Here is a 14,346-nt window from a genome sequence, read left to right on the forward strand (position 1 = left end):
CCCCCCTTTTTTGTATGTTTTTTGTTTATTTTAATTAAAGTTCATGAAAAATAATGTTGCAATAACTTTAACAAAATCAAGAGGAAAACTTACAGGAACGAGGGCTAAAGGAGTAAACTTCCCATTCCCTTCTGTAATTACAGTACTCCCCATTCTCCAAAGATGGTGGGGTGCTGGTTCTGCGCAGAATTCAACGTGAATTGTAGTATCTTTGCCCAGCTCCACAGTAAGGGTTCTTTCCGAAAATCGTGGTCCAATTTCAGGAGGTCCTAAAATCAGATATATATGTCACGCTTACGACGAAACAGATAGTCATTTTATTTTTTAATTTTGGTACTATTGGGGTTGACTCTGGGGTTAAGGTTCAAGGAGGTTTGTAATGCAGCTGACAGTAGGGCTGCAAGGGGAGCGTAAGTATGCTCTTTTGAAACATTCTAACTGCTACGACACAAGAATATAGTGATACAAGATATGAATGCATTTCAAAATGCATGGGTTATTGTTAATTATTATTGTTAACAATACTAGAAATGGGCTAATTAGATTACATTAGATGCTATATTTTCACCTCAATACTCTTAGCCTCAGTTGTAGTAGTAGTAGCTCTTTACTTAGAAACAATAAATCTCTTTCCGTACCAATTGCCTTGGTGAAAAAAGAAAATAATAAATAAATCAAGCAGTCCGTGGTAACGAACTGTAAATAAGGAGCGACCCAGCTTTAAAAAACCCATATCAAATAGCCTATATCAAAAGAATTGGATTTTTATGCTGATGTTGAATATATACGTTTCATCAAGTTTACTTTTACCTATCAAAAGTTACAAACCTGAGAACAGCTTCCTTACTTTCGAAGAAGAGGGGAAACACCCCCAAAAAGTCATATAATCTTAATGGCCCACCAGATTCAGCATATCAAAGAACCCTACTGTAGATTGTTTTTTTTTTGACAATCCAGCAGAAGCTAAGGGAATTGTAATCTTTCAAAGAATTCGTGGCAACGAACTGTAAGTAAGGAACGACGCGGCTCAATAGCAACCGAAACTCTAAAAAACGGAATTTTGATACCAACAGATGCACAAGACGTGATAAAAGGAATGGGACGGAAGTGTTAGTGTGGACAGTTTTTTTGGAAAAAAATGCCAGAAGAAGGAGACGATAAGACACGATAATTGATAAATAAAAATATATCTATAAGATGGTTTGAATAGAAAAAAGATAAATTGTCTCACTGAGGCTCTAAATTTGTTTTCTATAGGTTTTGACTAAAAAAAACAGATTTGATGAGGATGGCGCCGATAAACTTGTACAGATATCTTCTGAAAAAACCACCAAGTTTTTGAAAAAAACCGCCTAGTCTGGACGACTATTCCTTTTTCCAGATTTCTGTCCCAGATCTCTAATTTTTCTTAGAAGAGAAATCGGGATCTTATTTTGGAGCTGGTGGCTCCAAAATAAGATCCAAAATAAGATCAAAAAAAATTTGTTGATGCTATGACGTGTTGATGTTATGACTGTCGACGTTCTGGTTGGTAGCGATTGTGACTGTCGATGAACTAAGGTGTCGATGTTATGACTGCCGATGTTGTGACGTGTAGCGAGTGTGACGGGTAGCTTTTGTGAAATTTTCAGGGGGAATTTTACAGAGGGGTAATTTGCCATAACTTCTAAACAAAATTATTTTTATGTCTTCCTTCGTCTTTTCCGTCTCAATTTTCCGCGTGGAGATGTTAAGGGTAATTGTCCGGGGTGAATTTTCATCGTTATTAAATTGTCTAGAGGATAATTCCGTGAGGCGGGGTGTTTCTCTGTGGAGGAGTAGCCAGACTTCCAGGCATTATTTAAAAAGCGATCAGAAATTTAAAATAAAAACAAGTTTTTTCAACTGATAGTAAGGACTAAATGCAGGAAGGGGCAAGATTTGTTTTTCAAAATATAGTTGGGGTATTTTTTTTTGTAATCTCCAAAAAACATTTTTTAAATATAGGAGAAGAGAGCACAAGATTTTAATTGTCAAGCCCCACCCCAAGCCTCACCCCAAAAAATTACACCTACGCCTTAAAACAAACATGAACTATACGTAAAGATGAAGTTATAACTGAAACATACAGAAGTTGCAAAGTTTAGGATTGGCACCTTCCTCAAGCTCCTTTAAAGGCTACAAGAGCTTCATAGCCGCCTTAAATAAGTTTCAATATTGAATTTCTTTTATTTTCAAGAGGACCAAAATGCTTGTTATTTCAATAAGTCACGTCCTTCTGGTCTGCTCGTCATGCTTGAAAATTACCAAACTTCAACATAGTTCTAATAATATTTCTGGTTATTTTTAAAACGGCTTAGTCAAACAGTACTGAAAGATATATGAGAAAAAATTGGAAAATCAAACCCCTAGGGAAAAGAAACTCAGGCCCCCCACTTCGTTTCTATGACAATTGTTTATTACTATTTTCTAAGGTCAGATATTAGTCTGTCAGACGAATAAATGCAGAGGTTAGTCTCATGCACGAAAGGCAGTTCAAAACAAGGGGAAAAGAAATAATATTTTGCTAAAGCTCTAAAGCCTATAAGTTGTTTTTTCTACTATGGCGAATAGATAAATTGATCAAATTTCAGTGTTAACACAACAATATTGAATCAGCTCAGTGAATTGTGTCTATCATACGTCCCTCGTCGATAGAACGAATGAGTACAGAAAGTTTGGAGAGGGCTCTTTAGACCGAGAATTAAGCTTTGTGCACTCTTAACAGTAGTTTTAGTTTTATTGCTTGAATTTCATTGGTTTATTTTTGTGACGCCAATGGTCATGTCTTATTCAACCAATCAAACTATTCTTTAAGTGTATGTAAGAAAGGGAGCCCAAATAGCCCCAACTTTTTACGCGTTGCTGAATTTACTTGTTGCCAAGTCTGTCACATTTTAAACCAGAAAAAGAATGCAAAACTTGTTTTTTTTAATGAAATTATAAGCTAGTAAAAAGACCAAAAATATTTGAGCCACAACATTATTTACAAGTATAGACTCTGTGTCTCTACTATACAGTTTTATCAAATAATTTGCGACTAAATGACAACTAAGATAAAAGGCGCCATTAAATAGGCCCGATTGTAGCAATATACTGAAATCGACAAGGGGGAAGATTAAAGCGATAAACCTGGGGAGAGGGGAAATATCTATAGATCACGCACATGTTCACCTAGCACATTATTTCGCTTTTGGCGTATCTAAGTGGCAAATTCACCAAATTTAAATTCATCAAATGATAGCATCTCCGTTGATTAACCGTTGATTATTGAAGTGGCCCCAGGAGGACCAATTTGGTCTAATAATACAAACCTTCATTAAGACGCACATAAGACGTGGGAGGGGGGAATCTTGATTTTCTGTCGATGGCCTGGATTTGAACCGTATCCTATTCCAATCAAGGCATATCACAATCACATATAGGTCCATATCCAGGGGGGAGGGTTACCCGGTTCCAACCCTATTCCAAAATTTTCATCTGACTCGTAAAAAAGTCACAAAGTGCATTTAAACAAATCTTTGATGTCTTTTGTAAAGTTTTTCTGTAGCCCCCCCCCTCCAACAAAATCCTGGACACGGCCTTGATCAGACGGCATCTCAACGAACTGTATATTACTGCTGAACTCTTGAAAATAATTGGCAATAAAGTCTAAATTATTAATTGAAACCACTAATTTACACAACATGAAACAATGGCATCATTCCTATCTCTATTCAAACATCAATGACGAATTATTATACGGAATTTAAATCCTGTGGTTGGCAACCCTGGGGCCATGCAGTAATTCACAAAAATGTAGTATTTAACGGAATTTAGCTTAATTTATTTTGAATTTACGTGTTCGTTCAATTTATGGTTTTATTTCGGTCACCCTTAGAAACTACAGTGTAAGGAACCTAATAAAACGACATAATTTCAATTCTTATAAAAATTACCCTATTGAATTCTTATCCATTAAAATCCAGAAGTGATATTTCTGAGCCTTAGGACTCTTAGGCCACCCAGTAGTTTATACAGGAAAAAAAATAAATCCAATTTTTGAGATGATTGCCAAAAAGCTGTTTGCCAAACTGTCCTTAAACGGAGGATCAACCGAGAAATGACTAGGAGGATCGAACAGCGGTTGAACCCTGATGGGCTTGCTGATTTCTCCTCGGAGAGTATCTTAGCGAAAGATTTTGGAGATTTTCTCAGAAACGATCTGGAAATGTCAGATGGGAGCTTTAGGTGCCATAGGACTGGCATGTTGCTTCTGCAACAATCCGAAAAGGGTTTTTCTAACAGTGCGATTCTAATAGCACCTTAATGTTGCTTTTTCGAATTTGAACGTGCGTAATTCATTTTTAATGTTTCTCGTAAAGTTAGATCATAAGTGTCACCTCCAGCCGACACTGAAGATGTCTAATTATAAAAAGCACTCCCTTTGAAACATTATGTTTAGAATGAGTCGTCACTCATCTTTCTAAGACCACCATTGTCGAGCTAGACATGCCATAAAGAAAGAGTGAACACCCAGATGGTTTTCCAGCCAATTCAAAATATGCTTATTGTAAATCTGCAGATGCACCGCACAGATTCATCAGATATGTAAATACGCCATTTTTCTCTCTTCTATTGTTTCCAGACCTCTTTGTAATTATCGTTGGATTTACATTTCCTTTTTAATATAATTATGTCATGAAATTTGGAAGTAATAAAACGGGCTATGAACTGCTACTCGGCATTCATAGGTTTATTCTGATGTGTACATCAGAATCGCGCATGCGCGAAGCCGGAGTATGAATCTTGCGTGGTTTTAAATGTGTTTCACTTTTTTTTAACGGAGAGTATGGTGGCTGCCGTTTACCCCCGGTAAATACCCCCCACCCCCGGAAAACACCCCCCTGTAAAATACCCCCCGCGGAATATACCCCTGGAAAATACCTCCCTAGAAAATTACCCCCCAACCCCCCCCCCCCCGTGGAAAACAAGGCTTTCCAAATTTGAGAATTTTATTTGAGTTTTATTTTTTTAATTTCTGTAGGGGGGAAGGAGTTTTGTTACTTGTGTATCATGGGTTCAAAAATTATGCTAAAGTTCAAATTTTGTTCGAATCACAAAGCCCTGAATCACAAACCTGTTTAATTAGACTAGATAGCTCTTTTGAAAGTACTAAAAAAAATAGCGTAAATAGCGAGGTATTGACTAGGGGACTAACCCCTTCATATACTTAATCGTTTTTGTTCGTTTTAACTTTTAATGTTACTCCTTACTTTCGGTTGAAAAAACTTGTTTTCTTATTTAATTTCTGATCGTTTTTTTAAATAATACTGGGAAATCCGGCGACCCCTTCATAGAATGTCCCTTCTCCCAAGGAAACATCCTCTATGGAAAAATCCTCCCACGTAACCCCCTCCTCCGACCCCCCCACCAGAAAAAATCCCTCCTGAAAACGTCCGTATATTTCCCAATAATCAATGCAGCGCATAGGCAGCGCAATAGCGCTGCCTAAGTAAAGAACGATGTTGGCACAATGTATTATTTTTTTTTCTTCGTATCGAATTAGTTGTCGTAGAAACTTAGAAAAGGGCTCAATCGATTGGAAATTGGAGTGTCTAGTGCCCTTTTTAATAGTTGAAAGTGATTGGAGGGCAACTAATCCCCCTCTCAGGCCCACCTTTTCCAAAAACACATCTAATCAAAATTTTTAGATAGCCATTTTATTCAACGTAGTTGAAAGTTTTGGAGATATGGTCTTTAAGGATGACAGCCCCTCCCCCCCCCAGCCCTCAGGCCAAGGGTTGTAAGTTGTGCCCTGGGGGCATATAAAGTTTTTATTGAAAGCGTTATCGTAGAAACCTCAAAAAGGCTCATTCAATTGGAAATTGAAAGGGCTAGTGCCTTTTTTAATAGTTGAAAGTGATTAAATAGCGACTAACGCCCCTCTCACGCCCAACATTTTCCCAAACACATCCAATAAAAATTTGAGATATCCATTTTGTTCAACGTGGTTGACATTTCTGGTAATTAGGTCTTTTAGGATCATAACCCCATCAGAGCCCTCAGTGCAAGGGTTGTAAGCTATGCCATGGGGGCAAATAAAGTTTTTATTGAAAGCGTAGAAACTTCAAAAGGGCTCATTCAATTGGAAATTGAAAGGGCTGGTGCCTTTTTCAATAGTTGCAAGTTATTGGATAGCGACTAACGCCACTCTCACGCCTACCATTTTGCCAAACACATCCCATCAAAATTCTGAGATATCCATTTTGTTCAACGTAGTTCTGAAAGTTGAAAGTTCTGGAAATTAGGTCTTTTAGGAAGATACCCCCCTCAGAGCCATCAGTGCAAGGGTTGTAAGTTATGCCTTGGGGGTATATAAGGTTTATATAGGAAGTTGTTGTAAAAATCCTAGGCAGCACGATCGTGCCGCCTAAGTAAAGAACGATGTTGGCAGAATGTATTATTTATTAATTTTTTCCTTTAGAGCAGAGCACTTCGTATCGAAGAATTTGTCGTAGAAACTTCGATAAGGCCTCATTCAAATGGAAATTGGAGTGGCTTGTGCCCTTTTTAATAGTCGAAAGGGATTGGAAGGCAACTAACACCGCTTCCACGCCCACCATTTTCCAAAACACATCCAATAAAAATTTTGAGAGAGTCATTTTGTTCAGCGTAGTTGATTTCCAGATAGAAATTATGTTTTTGAGGAAGACAGTCCTCCACAGCCCTTAGGGCAAGGGTTGTAAGTTATGCCCTGGGGGCATATATGGTTTTTCATAGAAAGCGTAGTCGTAGAAACTTCGAAAAAGGCTCATTCGATTGGAAATTCAAAGGTCTAGTGCCCTTTTTAATAGTCAAAAGTGATTAGAGGGAAACTAACCCGCCTCTCACACCCACCTTTTCCCCAAACACATATAATCAAAACTTTGAGATAACCATTTTATTCAACGTAGTTTTAAGTTCTGGAAATTAGGTCTTAGAGGATGACAACCCTTCCCCCCACAGCCCTCAGAGCATGTTTGTAAATTATGCCCAGGGGGCATATAAGGTTTTTATAGAACGCGTTGTCGTAGAAACTTCAAAAAGGGCTCATTCGATTGGAAATTGAAATGGCTAGTGCCATTTTTAATAGTCGAAAGTGATTGGAAAGCAACTATCAACCCTTACATGCCCACCACTTCCTCAAACGCATCTAATAAATATTTTGAGATAGACATTTTGTTACACGTAGTTCAAAGTTCAGGAAATTATATCTTTGAGCAGAACATTCCCCCCCTAGTCTTCAGAGCAAGGGTTATAAGTTATGCCCTGGGACCATATAAGGTTTTTGTTGAAATCTCTGTTGTAGAAATTTGAAAAAGGGCTCATTCGATTGGAAATCCAAAGGGCTAGTGCCCTTTTAATAGTCGAAAGTGATTTGAGGTCAACTAACCCCCTCCCATGCCCATCTTTTCCCCAAACAGATCCAATCAATATTTTAGATAGCCATTTTATTCAACGTAGTTGAAAGTTTTGGAAATCAGGTCTTTAAGGATGACATCCCCTCCTCCCCCCCCACAGCCCTCCGGGAAAGGGTTGTAAGTTGTGCCCTGGGGGATATATAAGGTTTTTATTGAAAGCGTAGAAACTTCAAAAGGGCTCATTCAATTGGAAATTGAAAGGGCTAGTGCCTTTTTTAATAGTTGAAAGTGATTGGAGAGCGACTAACGCCCGTCTCACGCCCACCATTTTCCCAAACAGATCCAATCAAAATTTTGAAATATCCATTTTGTTCAACGTAGTTATAAGTTCTTGAAATTAGGTCTTTTAGGTTGATAACCCCCTCTGAGCCGTCAGTGCAAGGGTTGTAAGTTATGCCCTGGGGGCATATAAAGCTTATATAGAAAGTTGTTATAGAAATTTCAAAAAGGGCTCATTGGATTAGAAATTTAAATTGCCCTTTTTAATAGTCGAAAGTGAGGGGAGAGTAATTAACCCCCGTCTTACCCCCACCATTTCCCCAAAAACATTCAATCGAAGTTTACAGATAGCCATTTTGTTCAACGTAGTTGAAAGTTCCGTAAACTATGTATTTAAGGATGGCAAACCCCCCAGAGCCCAAAGGGCAAAGGTTGTAAGTTATGCCCTGGGGGCATAAAAGGTTTTATAGATAGAGTTGTCGTAAAATTTCAAAAGGGGCTCATTCAATTGGAAATTGAGGGGGCTAGTGCCCTTTTTAATAGTCAAAAGTGATTGGAGGGTAACTAACCCCCCTCTTACACTCACCATTCCCCCAAACACATCCAATCAAAATTTTCTGATAGCCATTTTGTTCAACGTAGTAGAAAGTTCTGGAAATTAGGTCTTTGATAATGACACCCCCCCATCACTCAGGGCAAGGGTTGTAAGTTATGCCCTGGGGGCATATAAGATTTTTATTAAAAGTTTTGTGGTAGAAACTTCAAAAGGGTTCATTTGATTAGAAATTGAAAGGGCTAGGGCCATTTTTAATAGTTTAAAGTGATTGGAGAGCGACTACCGCCCCTCTCACGCCCAACGTTTCCCCAAACACATCCAATCAAAATTTTGAGTTAGCCATTTTGTTTAAAGTAGTTGAAAGTTCTGGAAATTCGGTCTTAGAGGACGACAACTACCCTAACAGACCTTACGGTAAGGGTTGTAATTTATGCCCTGAGGGCATATAAGGTGTTTATAATAATAATAATAATAATAATAATTTATTATAAGCCAAAAAAAAACAGGCCTATATAAGGTGTTTATAGAAAGCGTTGTCGTTTCAAAGGAGTTCATTCGATTGGAAATCGAAAGGCCTAGTGTCCTTTTTAATATTCGAAAGTGATTGGAAGGTTTGACATTTTTATAGTAAAGATCGATGTGGGTTTAATGTATTATTTTTTGTTGTTGTTGTTGTTTAGACCAGGGCACTTTGTATCGAAGGAGTTGTCGTGGGAACTTCTAAAAAGACTGTTTCGAATGAAAATAGAAAGGGCTGATGCCCTTTTTAATAGTAGAAATTGAGTGATGGGCAACTAATCACTCTCCCACTCCCACCCTTACACGCCCACCCTCCCATTTACCCATTATTTTAAAAACTAAATGTTGCCTTAAGATTAAATCAAATTGTACTGCATTAAAGCTAATTCCCAATAAGGCATCTCAGCAGTATCCCAAGAACGACTGAAGGTATTATGTTCAAACTTTCGGGGCTACTTCTGCTCTTAAAATTTAACCAAATCAAAATAACGTAAGTGTATCCAAGCTATCAAAGAAAGTAAACAGATTTTTTTGCGAATGGTATCAAGTTTTCCATTTCAGGTCAACTAGAGGAGGTATGAAACTAAATTAAACAAAAGGGTGTATGTTGTTAAAAATTGCTGAAAATTTTTCTCCAGCATACAAATAGCAGGCCAAACTATAAAGTTTAAAAAAAAAAAAGATTTAAAGTATTGTTTTCTTTTTCCCTGAAAAGACTATGTCAATATAAAATGAACAGAAATTAATAAAAAAAAATTTCCACAAAATAAGTTTTTCAAAGAAAAGTAAAGAGCTCCATTAAATAAAAAATCAAATAATCTACCAAGCGTGAAACTACCACAAATCAGCATCGATAAATAAATGAAACCCAAAACGAACAGAAATTGCAATAATTAACCGAGTCAAACTCAAAACAAGCAGAAATTAACAAAAGGTGGGTGCAAAACCCCTATGCCTTTCCATGGCCAGAACAAAATTTGCACTTTACTGAAAAAAAAACACAAGAATGTACATTGTCAGTTTAATATACATATACTGATATTTAGTAATCAAAATGTTAATATTATTTGATTTATTAAAGTTATAAAAGTAAAAATATTTATATATTTTTCATTCAAGAGCAAATTTTGTTCTGGCCTTGGGAAGGCGTAGAGGTTTTGCGCCCAACTTATGTTAATTTATGCTCGTTTTGAGTTTGACTCGGTTATTTATTGTAATTTCTGTTCGTTTTGGGTTTCATTTATTTATCGATGCTGATTTGTGGTAGTTTGACGCGGGGTAGATTATTTGATTTTATTTTTGCTCATTTTTTGTTTAATGGAGTCTGTTACTTTTCTTTGAAAAACTTATTTTGTGGAAAAAGTTTTTTTTAATTAATGTAAACACAGGGCAAAGTTCATAATTTGCAGCGCTTCCCCCGGGAACTCTGGGGGATTAAGTCATCCTCAAAGACATATTTATTAAATTTTCGACTATGCTGAACAAATGGCTGTCTCAAAATTCTTATTGGGTGACTTCAGGAATAAAATTAGCTTGGGAGGGGGCTAAGTTGCCCTCCAATTTTTTTGGTCACCTATAAAGGGTACTAGGACTTTTAATTTCCATTCAAATGAGCTCTCTCACGATATTATAGGACTACTGGGTCGATACGATCACCCCTGGGAAAAAACAAAACAAAAACAAATAATAACGTAGCCGTGATATTTTTTCTGGCAAAAAATACATAATTCCACAATTTTGAAGTTAGGAGCTTGAAATATCTACAGTAGGGTTTTCTGTTGCATTTAATCTTGTGGTTTCATTTTCATTAAGATTCTATCACTTTTAGGGGGCGTTTCCTCCTTTTTCGAAAATAAGGCAATTTTTTTTCAGGCTTGCAGCTTTTGATGGGTAAGACAAAACTTGATGAAACTTATATATTTGAAATCAGCATAAAAATTCGATTCTTTTGATGTATCTACCAAAGTCCCGTTTTTTAGAGTTTCGGTTACTATTGAGCCGGGTCGCTATTTACTTACAGTTCGTTACCATGAACTGTTTAATTGCTGATAAAACTTTATGTTATTTATGCCTTTCATTTATGTTATTTTACTGTGTTCTTGGCCGTATATTTGGCTTTAAAATACACTTATTTTTCTATCTATCTAATATGCAGAATAATTGTACCAAACACATTTTGCATGCAGACCCGCTATGCTTACCCCCCCCCCCTAATGTGCAAATTTATAGCCCAAATTTGTTTCTAATGTAACAAAGAAACTAACAAAAAAAATGATGTGTTCTCAAATTTTATACACCATAAACTTGAGTGAGTGGCACATAATACACAAGTACCAAAATTCCTTCCCTCTGCGGAAATTAAATAATAAAACTCAAATAAAATTCTCAAGTTGGAAAGCCTTATTTTCCACGGGGGGGGACGATTTTCCAGGGGATATTTTCCGGGGGGGGGGTATTTTCCGCAGGGGGTATTTTCGAGGGTTTTTTTTCCGCGGGGGGGGGGAATTTTCCGGGGGATATTCGTCGGGAAAGGGGGGGGTATTCGCCGGCCACCATACTCTCCGTTAAAAAAAGTGAAACACATCTAAAACCACACAAGATTCATACTCCGGCTTCGCGTATGCGCGATTTTGATGTACACATCAGAATAAACCTATGAATGCCGAGTAGCGATTCATAGCCCGTTTTATTACTTCCAAATTTGATGACATAATTATATTAAAAAGGAAATGTAAATCGAACGACAATTACAAAGAGGCCTGGAGACAATAGAAGAGAAAAAAAGGGCGAGAAAATTAGAAGAGAAAATTAACAGAAACTTTTAACAGTATTCTATTGTAGTTTTTTCAAGTGTATTCACAAATATTCAAAGTAGCAGATAGATCATTTAAACAACCCTTTTTTATTTTGAATGATTGCAGTTGCGAAGATTTTCAAAGTTTTTCAAATTGCGAAGTTTTTCAAGAATTTTTCAAAATTTAGGGAGAGGCTGAAAAATCTAAGGGGGACACAGCTCCCCCTGCCAGCTTCCTGCCTCCCCAAAATTGATGCCACCGGCTTAAGACTTACAATTTTTGTATCATCAAGGAGGCACACTTGTGCCTCTATAAAGAGGCGACCCACCACAATGTTAAGCGATTTCCCGTCCTAGCCATCGCAGAGAGACAGCGGTGACCGCATTTTGTAGCCCAAGCTCCAACTAAGAAACGTGCAAAATTTCACCCCCTCCGACTTTATCTTCATGGGGTAAAGTGGGCCGGAAGTTTCGACCCTCCCACCACAGCCCCCTTTAACGTTGTCCGATCGGGCTGAAATTTAGAGGTTAAGCTTTCCTAGGGCCCGGGAGATTATCCCGAAATTTCAGCTCAATCTGATCACTTCTTCCCTGTTTTCCAAAAAACAAATATAGCCACTTAAAGTTCATTTCTCTTTTTTTTTATCAGCCACGCCTACAGGCCACAGTTGGAAACAGATCCGGGTGAATGAGGACTCATTCGAAGCGGAATTCGACCTGTTAGGACCTTTTGATATTTTCAGACCGAAAAAATTATCCCCCGAATTTATATTTACGAAAAACCTCGTTTTCCTATAAGAGCCCATATTAAATTTTCCCACCACAGCCCCCCTTTAACGTTGTCCGATCGGGCAGAAATTTAGAGGGTAAGCTTTCCTGGGGCCTGGAAGCTTATCCTCGAAATTTCCGCTCAATCCGATCACTCCTTCCCTGTTTTCCAAAAACCAAATATCAAGTTTTGTGGGGATTTGCTTGCGTCAAAAATACATTGCACAGAATAAAAATAATGTAACGTTTCTTTGGTACAGTGGTCACTACTCCTGACGGTCAGGTGGAAGACCCAGGTTCGATTCCCCGTAAGAGAAATTTTTTTTACATATTAAATTTAAAGTTTAAAAAAGAAACTCAGTTTCTTTTTTAAATCCAATCTATTAAATCCTTCGGCTCAACAGGCGTCTCCAGAAGAACTCTTTAAAGAGGCATAAGCGTGCCTCGTTAATCTTAAAGAGCAGGGGGTTTGGGGGGCGGCATCCCCCCAACATTAACTCCTGACACGATCAGCTAACAGTTAGTCAAGCAATAATAAGTAATAAACTGTACAAAAATGTGCAGAAATTATTTGAAAAAAACTATGTTTTCTAAAGAGTTAAAGAGACTGAGTCAAAAGTTCAGACCTTAAAACGTACAGGTATTAGGAGGTACAGTTGGGGGGCTGCCGCCTCCCAAACGCTTTCGCGGCCTTTAAATAAAAAAAAAGTTTTTTTAAACTGAAAGTAAGGAGCGACATTAAAACTTAAAACGAACAGAAATTATTCCGTATATGAAAGGGGTTGTGCCCCCCTCAACGCCTCACTCTTTACGCTAAAGTTTGACTTTCTCACAACTCTTTTTTTTAAACAATAAAAACTTTAGCGTAAAGAGCGAGACGTTGAGAAGGGCACAGCCCCTTTCATATATGGAATAATTTCTGTTCGTTCTAAGTTTTAATGTCGCTTCTTACTTTCAGTTTAAAAAACTTTTTTTTTATTTAAAGGCTGCGAAATCGGGGGGTTTGGGAGGTGGCAGCCCCCCAACTGTACCTCCTAATCCCTATACGTTTTAAGGTTCGAACTTTTGACTCAGCCTCTTTAACTCTTTAGAAAACGAAGTTTTTTTCAAATAATACTGTTCATGCATCCAAGCACAACCTTATTATTAAAATGGAAATGCTAAGTTGAAATATTACTTTTAACAGTATTCTATTGTAGTTTTTTTTTAATGTATTTACAAATATTCCAAGTAGCAGATAGATCATTTAAACATCCCTTTTTTATTTTGAATGATTCCAATTGCGAAGTCTCAGCCTTTAGAAAGTTGAAAGAGTCTTAGAATTTTTACAACTAAAATCTCCTGCATATATCTCGCCAAACAAACACAAATAATAAAAAAAATTCCCAGCTGCCTGAAAAACTTTTAATCTGAACTCCCTGAACTTGACTCTGAAGTTCTTTAAACTCAGAAATGTTTATATCGCGGCAAAATATCGCAAAGACATATTCTATAATGAGTTATCGTATGTAAATATACCTTACTGAGATGTTCAAGCTAGTGCCCTTGCTAGCGCAATTTTGAGGTTCAGACCTGATAACACCTTGGCAAGGACAGGGAGAGAAAGGGTAGAAACTATTTTAACAGGATTCTTACCAGGACAGAATACCAGGCCCTTACCAGAGAACTAAGCTGAGCAAAGTTTTTTTTAGCTTAGGCAAAAAAAAAAACACTTGAGAAAAATGTTGCAAAACACTAACCCCATGTATTTTTTTCAAGTGGCTAGGACTTACAATGGAAGATACATAATGTTAGCCATCCCAAAGGCTATGATCTGTTAGAAACGTTTGGAATGCTCCTCTTAACAATACGATAGGTCACCAAGACGACTTAAAACCAAATTGTTTGACCACCAAAACTATACCACTATCATCAATATGCTACGATATAATTCAATGAAACCAACTTCAATTTGCATGACCACCATGATTGGTGGTCTGCTTGGCATTACGGGTATGGGTTCGATTCCAGCAGCAGCAAGTTTGGGCGAC

General features: G+C 37.4%; 1 protein-coding gene across 2 annotated transcripts in view; it reads right to left on the reverse strand.

The window, feature by feature from the left end:
• LOC148950806 (synaptogenesis protein syg-1-like) overlaps positions 1-14,346 on the reverse strand; it is a 113,646-nt gene that overhangs the window by 33,443 nt on the left and 65,857 nt on the right. For both annotated transcript variants that reach the window (XR_016141855.1, XM_089090016.1), the window contains exon 9: positions 94-269. Coding sequence is in view for 1 of the 2 variants with exons in the window: in XM_089090016.1 (XP_088946142.1) it covers positions 94-269 (176 nt within the window). In the remaining variant the exon portion in view is untranslated. The remainder of the gene's footprint in view (positions 1-93; positions 270-14,346) is intronic.

This window comes from Artemia sp. Qi Xiang Cuo, chromosome 6, assembly GCF_049724085.1.
Source record: "Artemia sp. Qi Xiang Cuo chromosome 6, ASM4972408v1, whole genome shotgun sequence".
Classification (NCBI taxonomy): Eukaryota; Metazoa; Arthropoda; class Branchiopoda; order Anostraca; family Artemiidae; genus Artemia; species Artemia sp. Qi Xiang Cuo.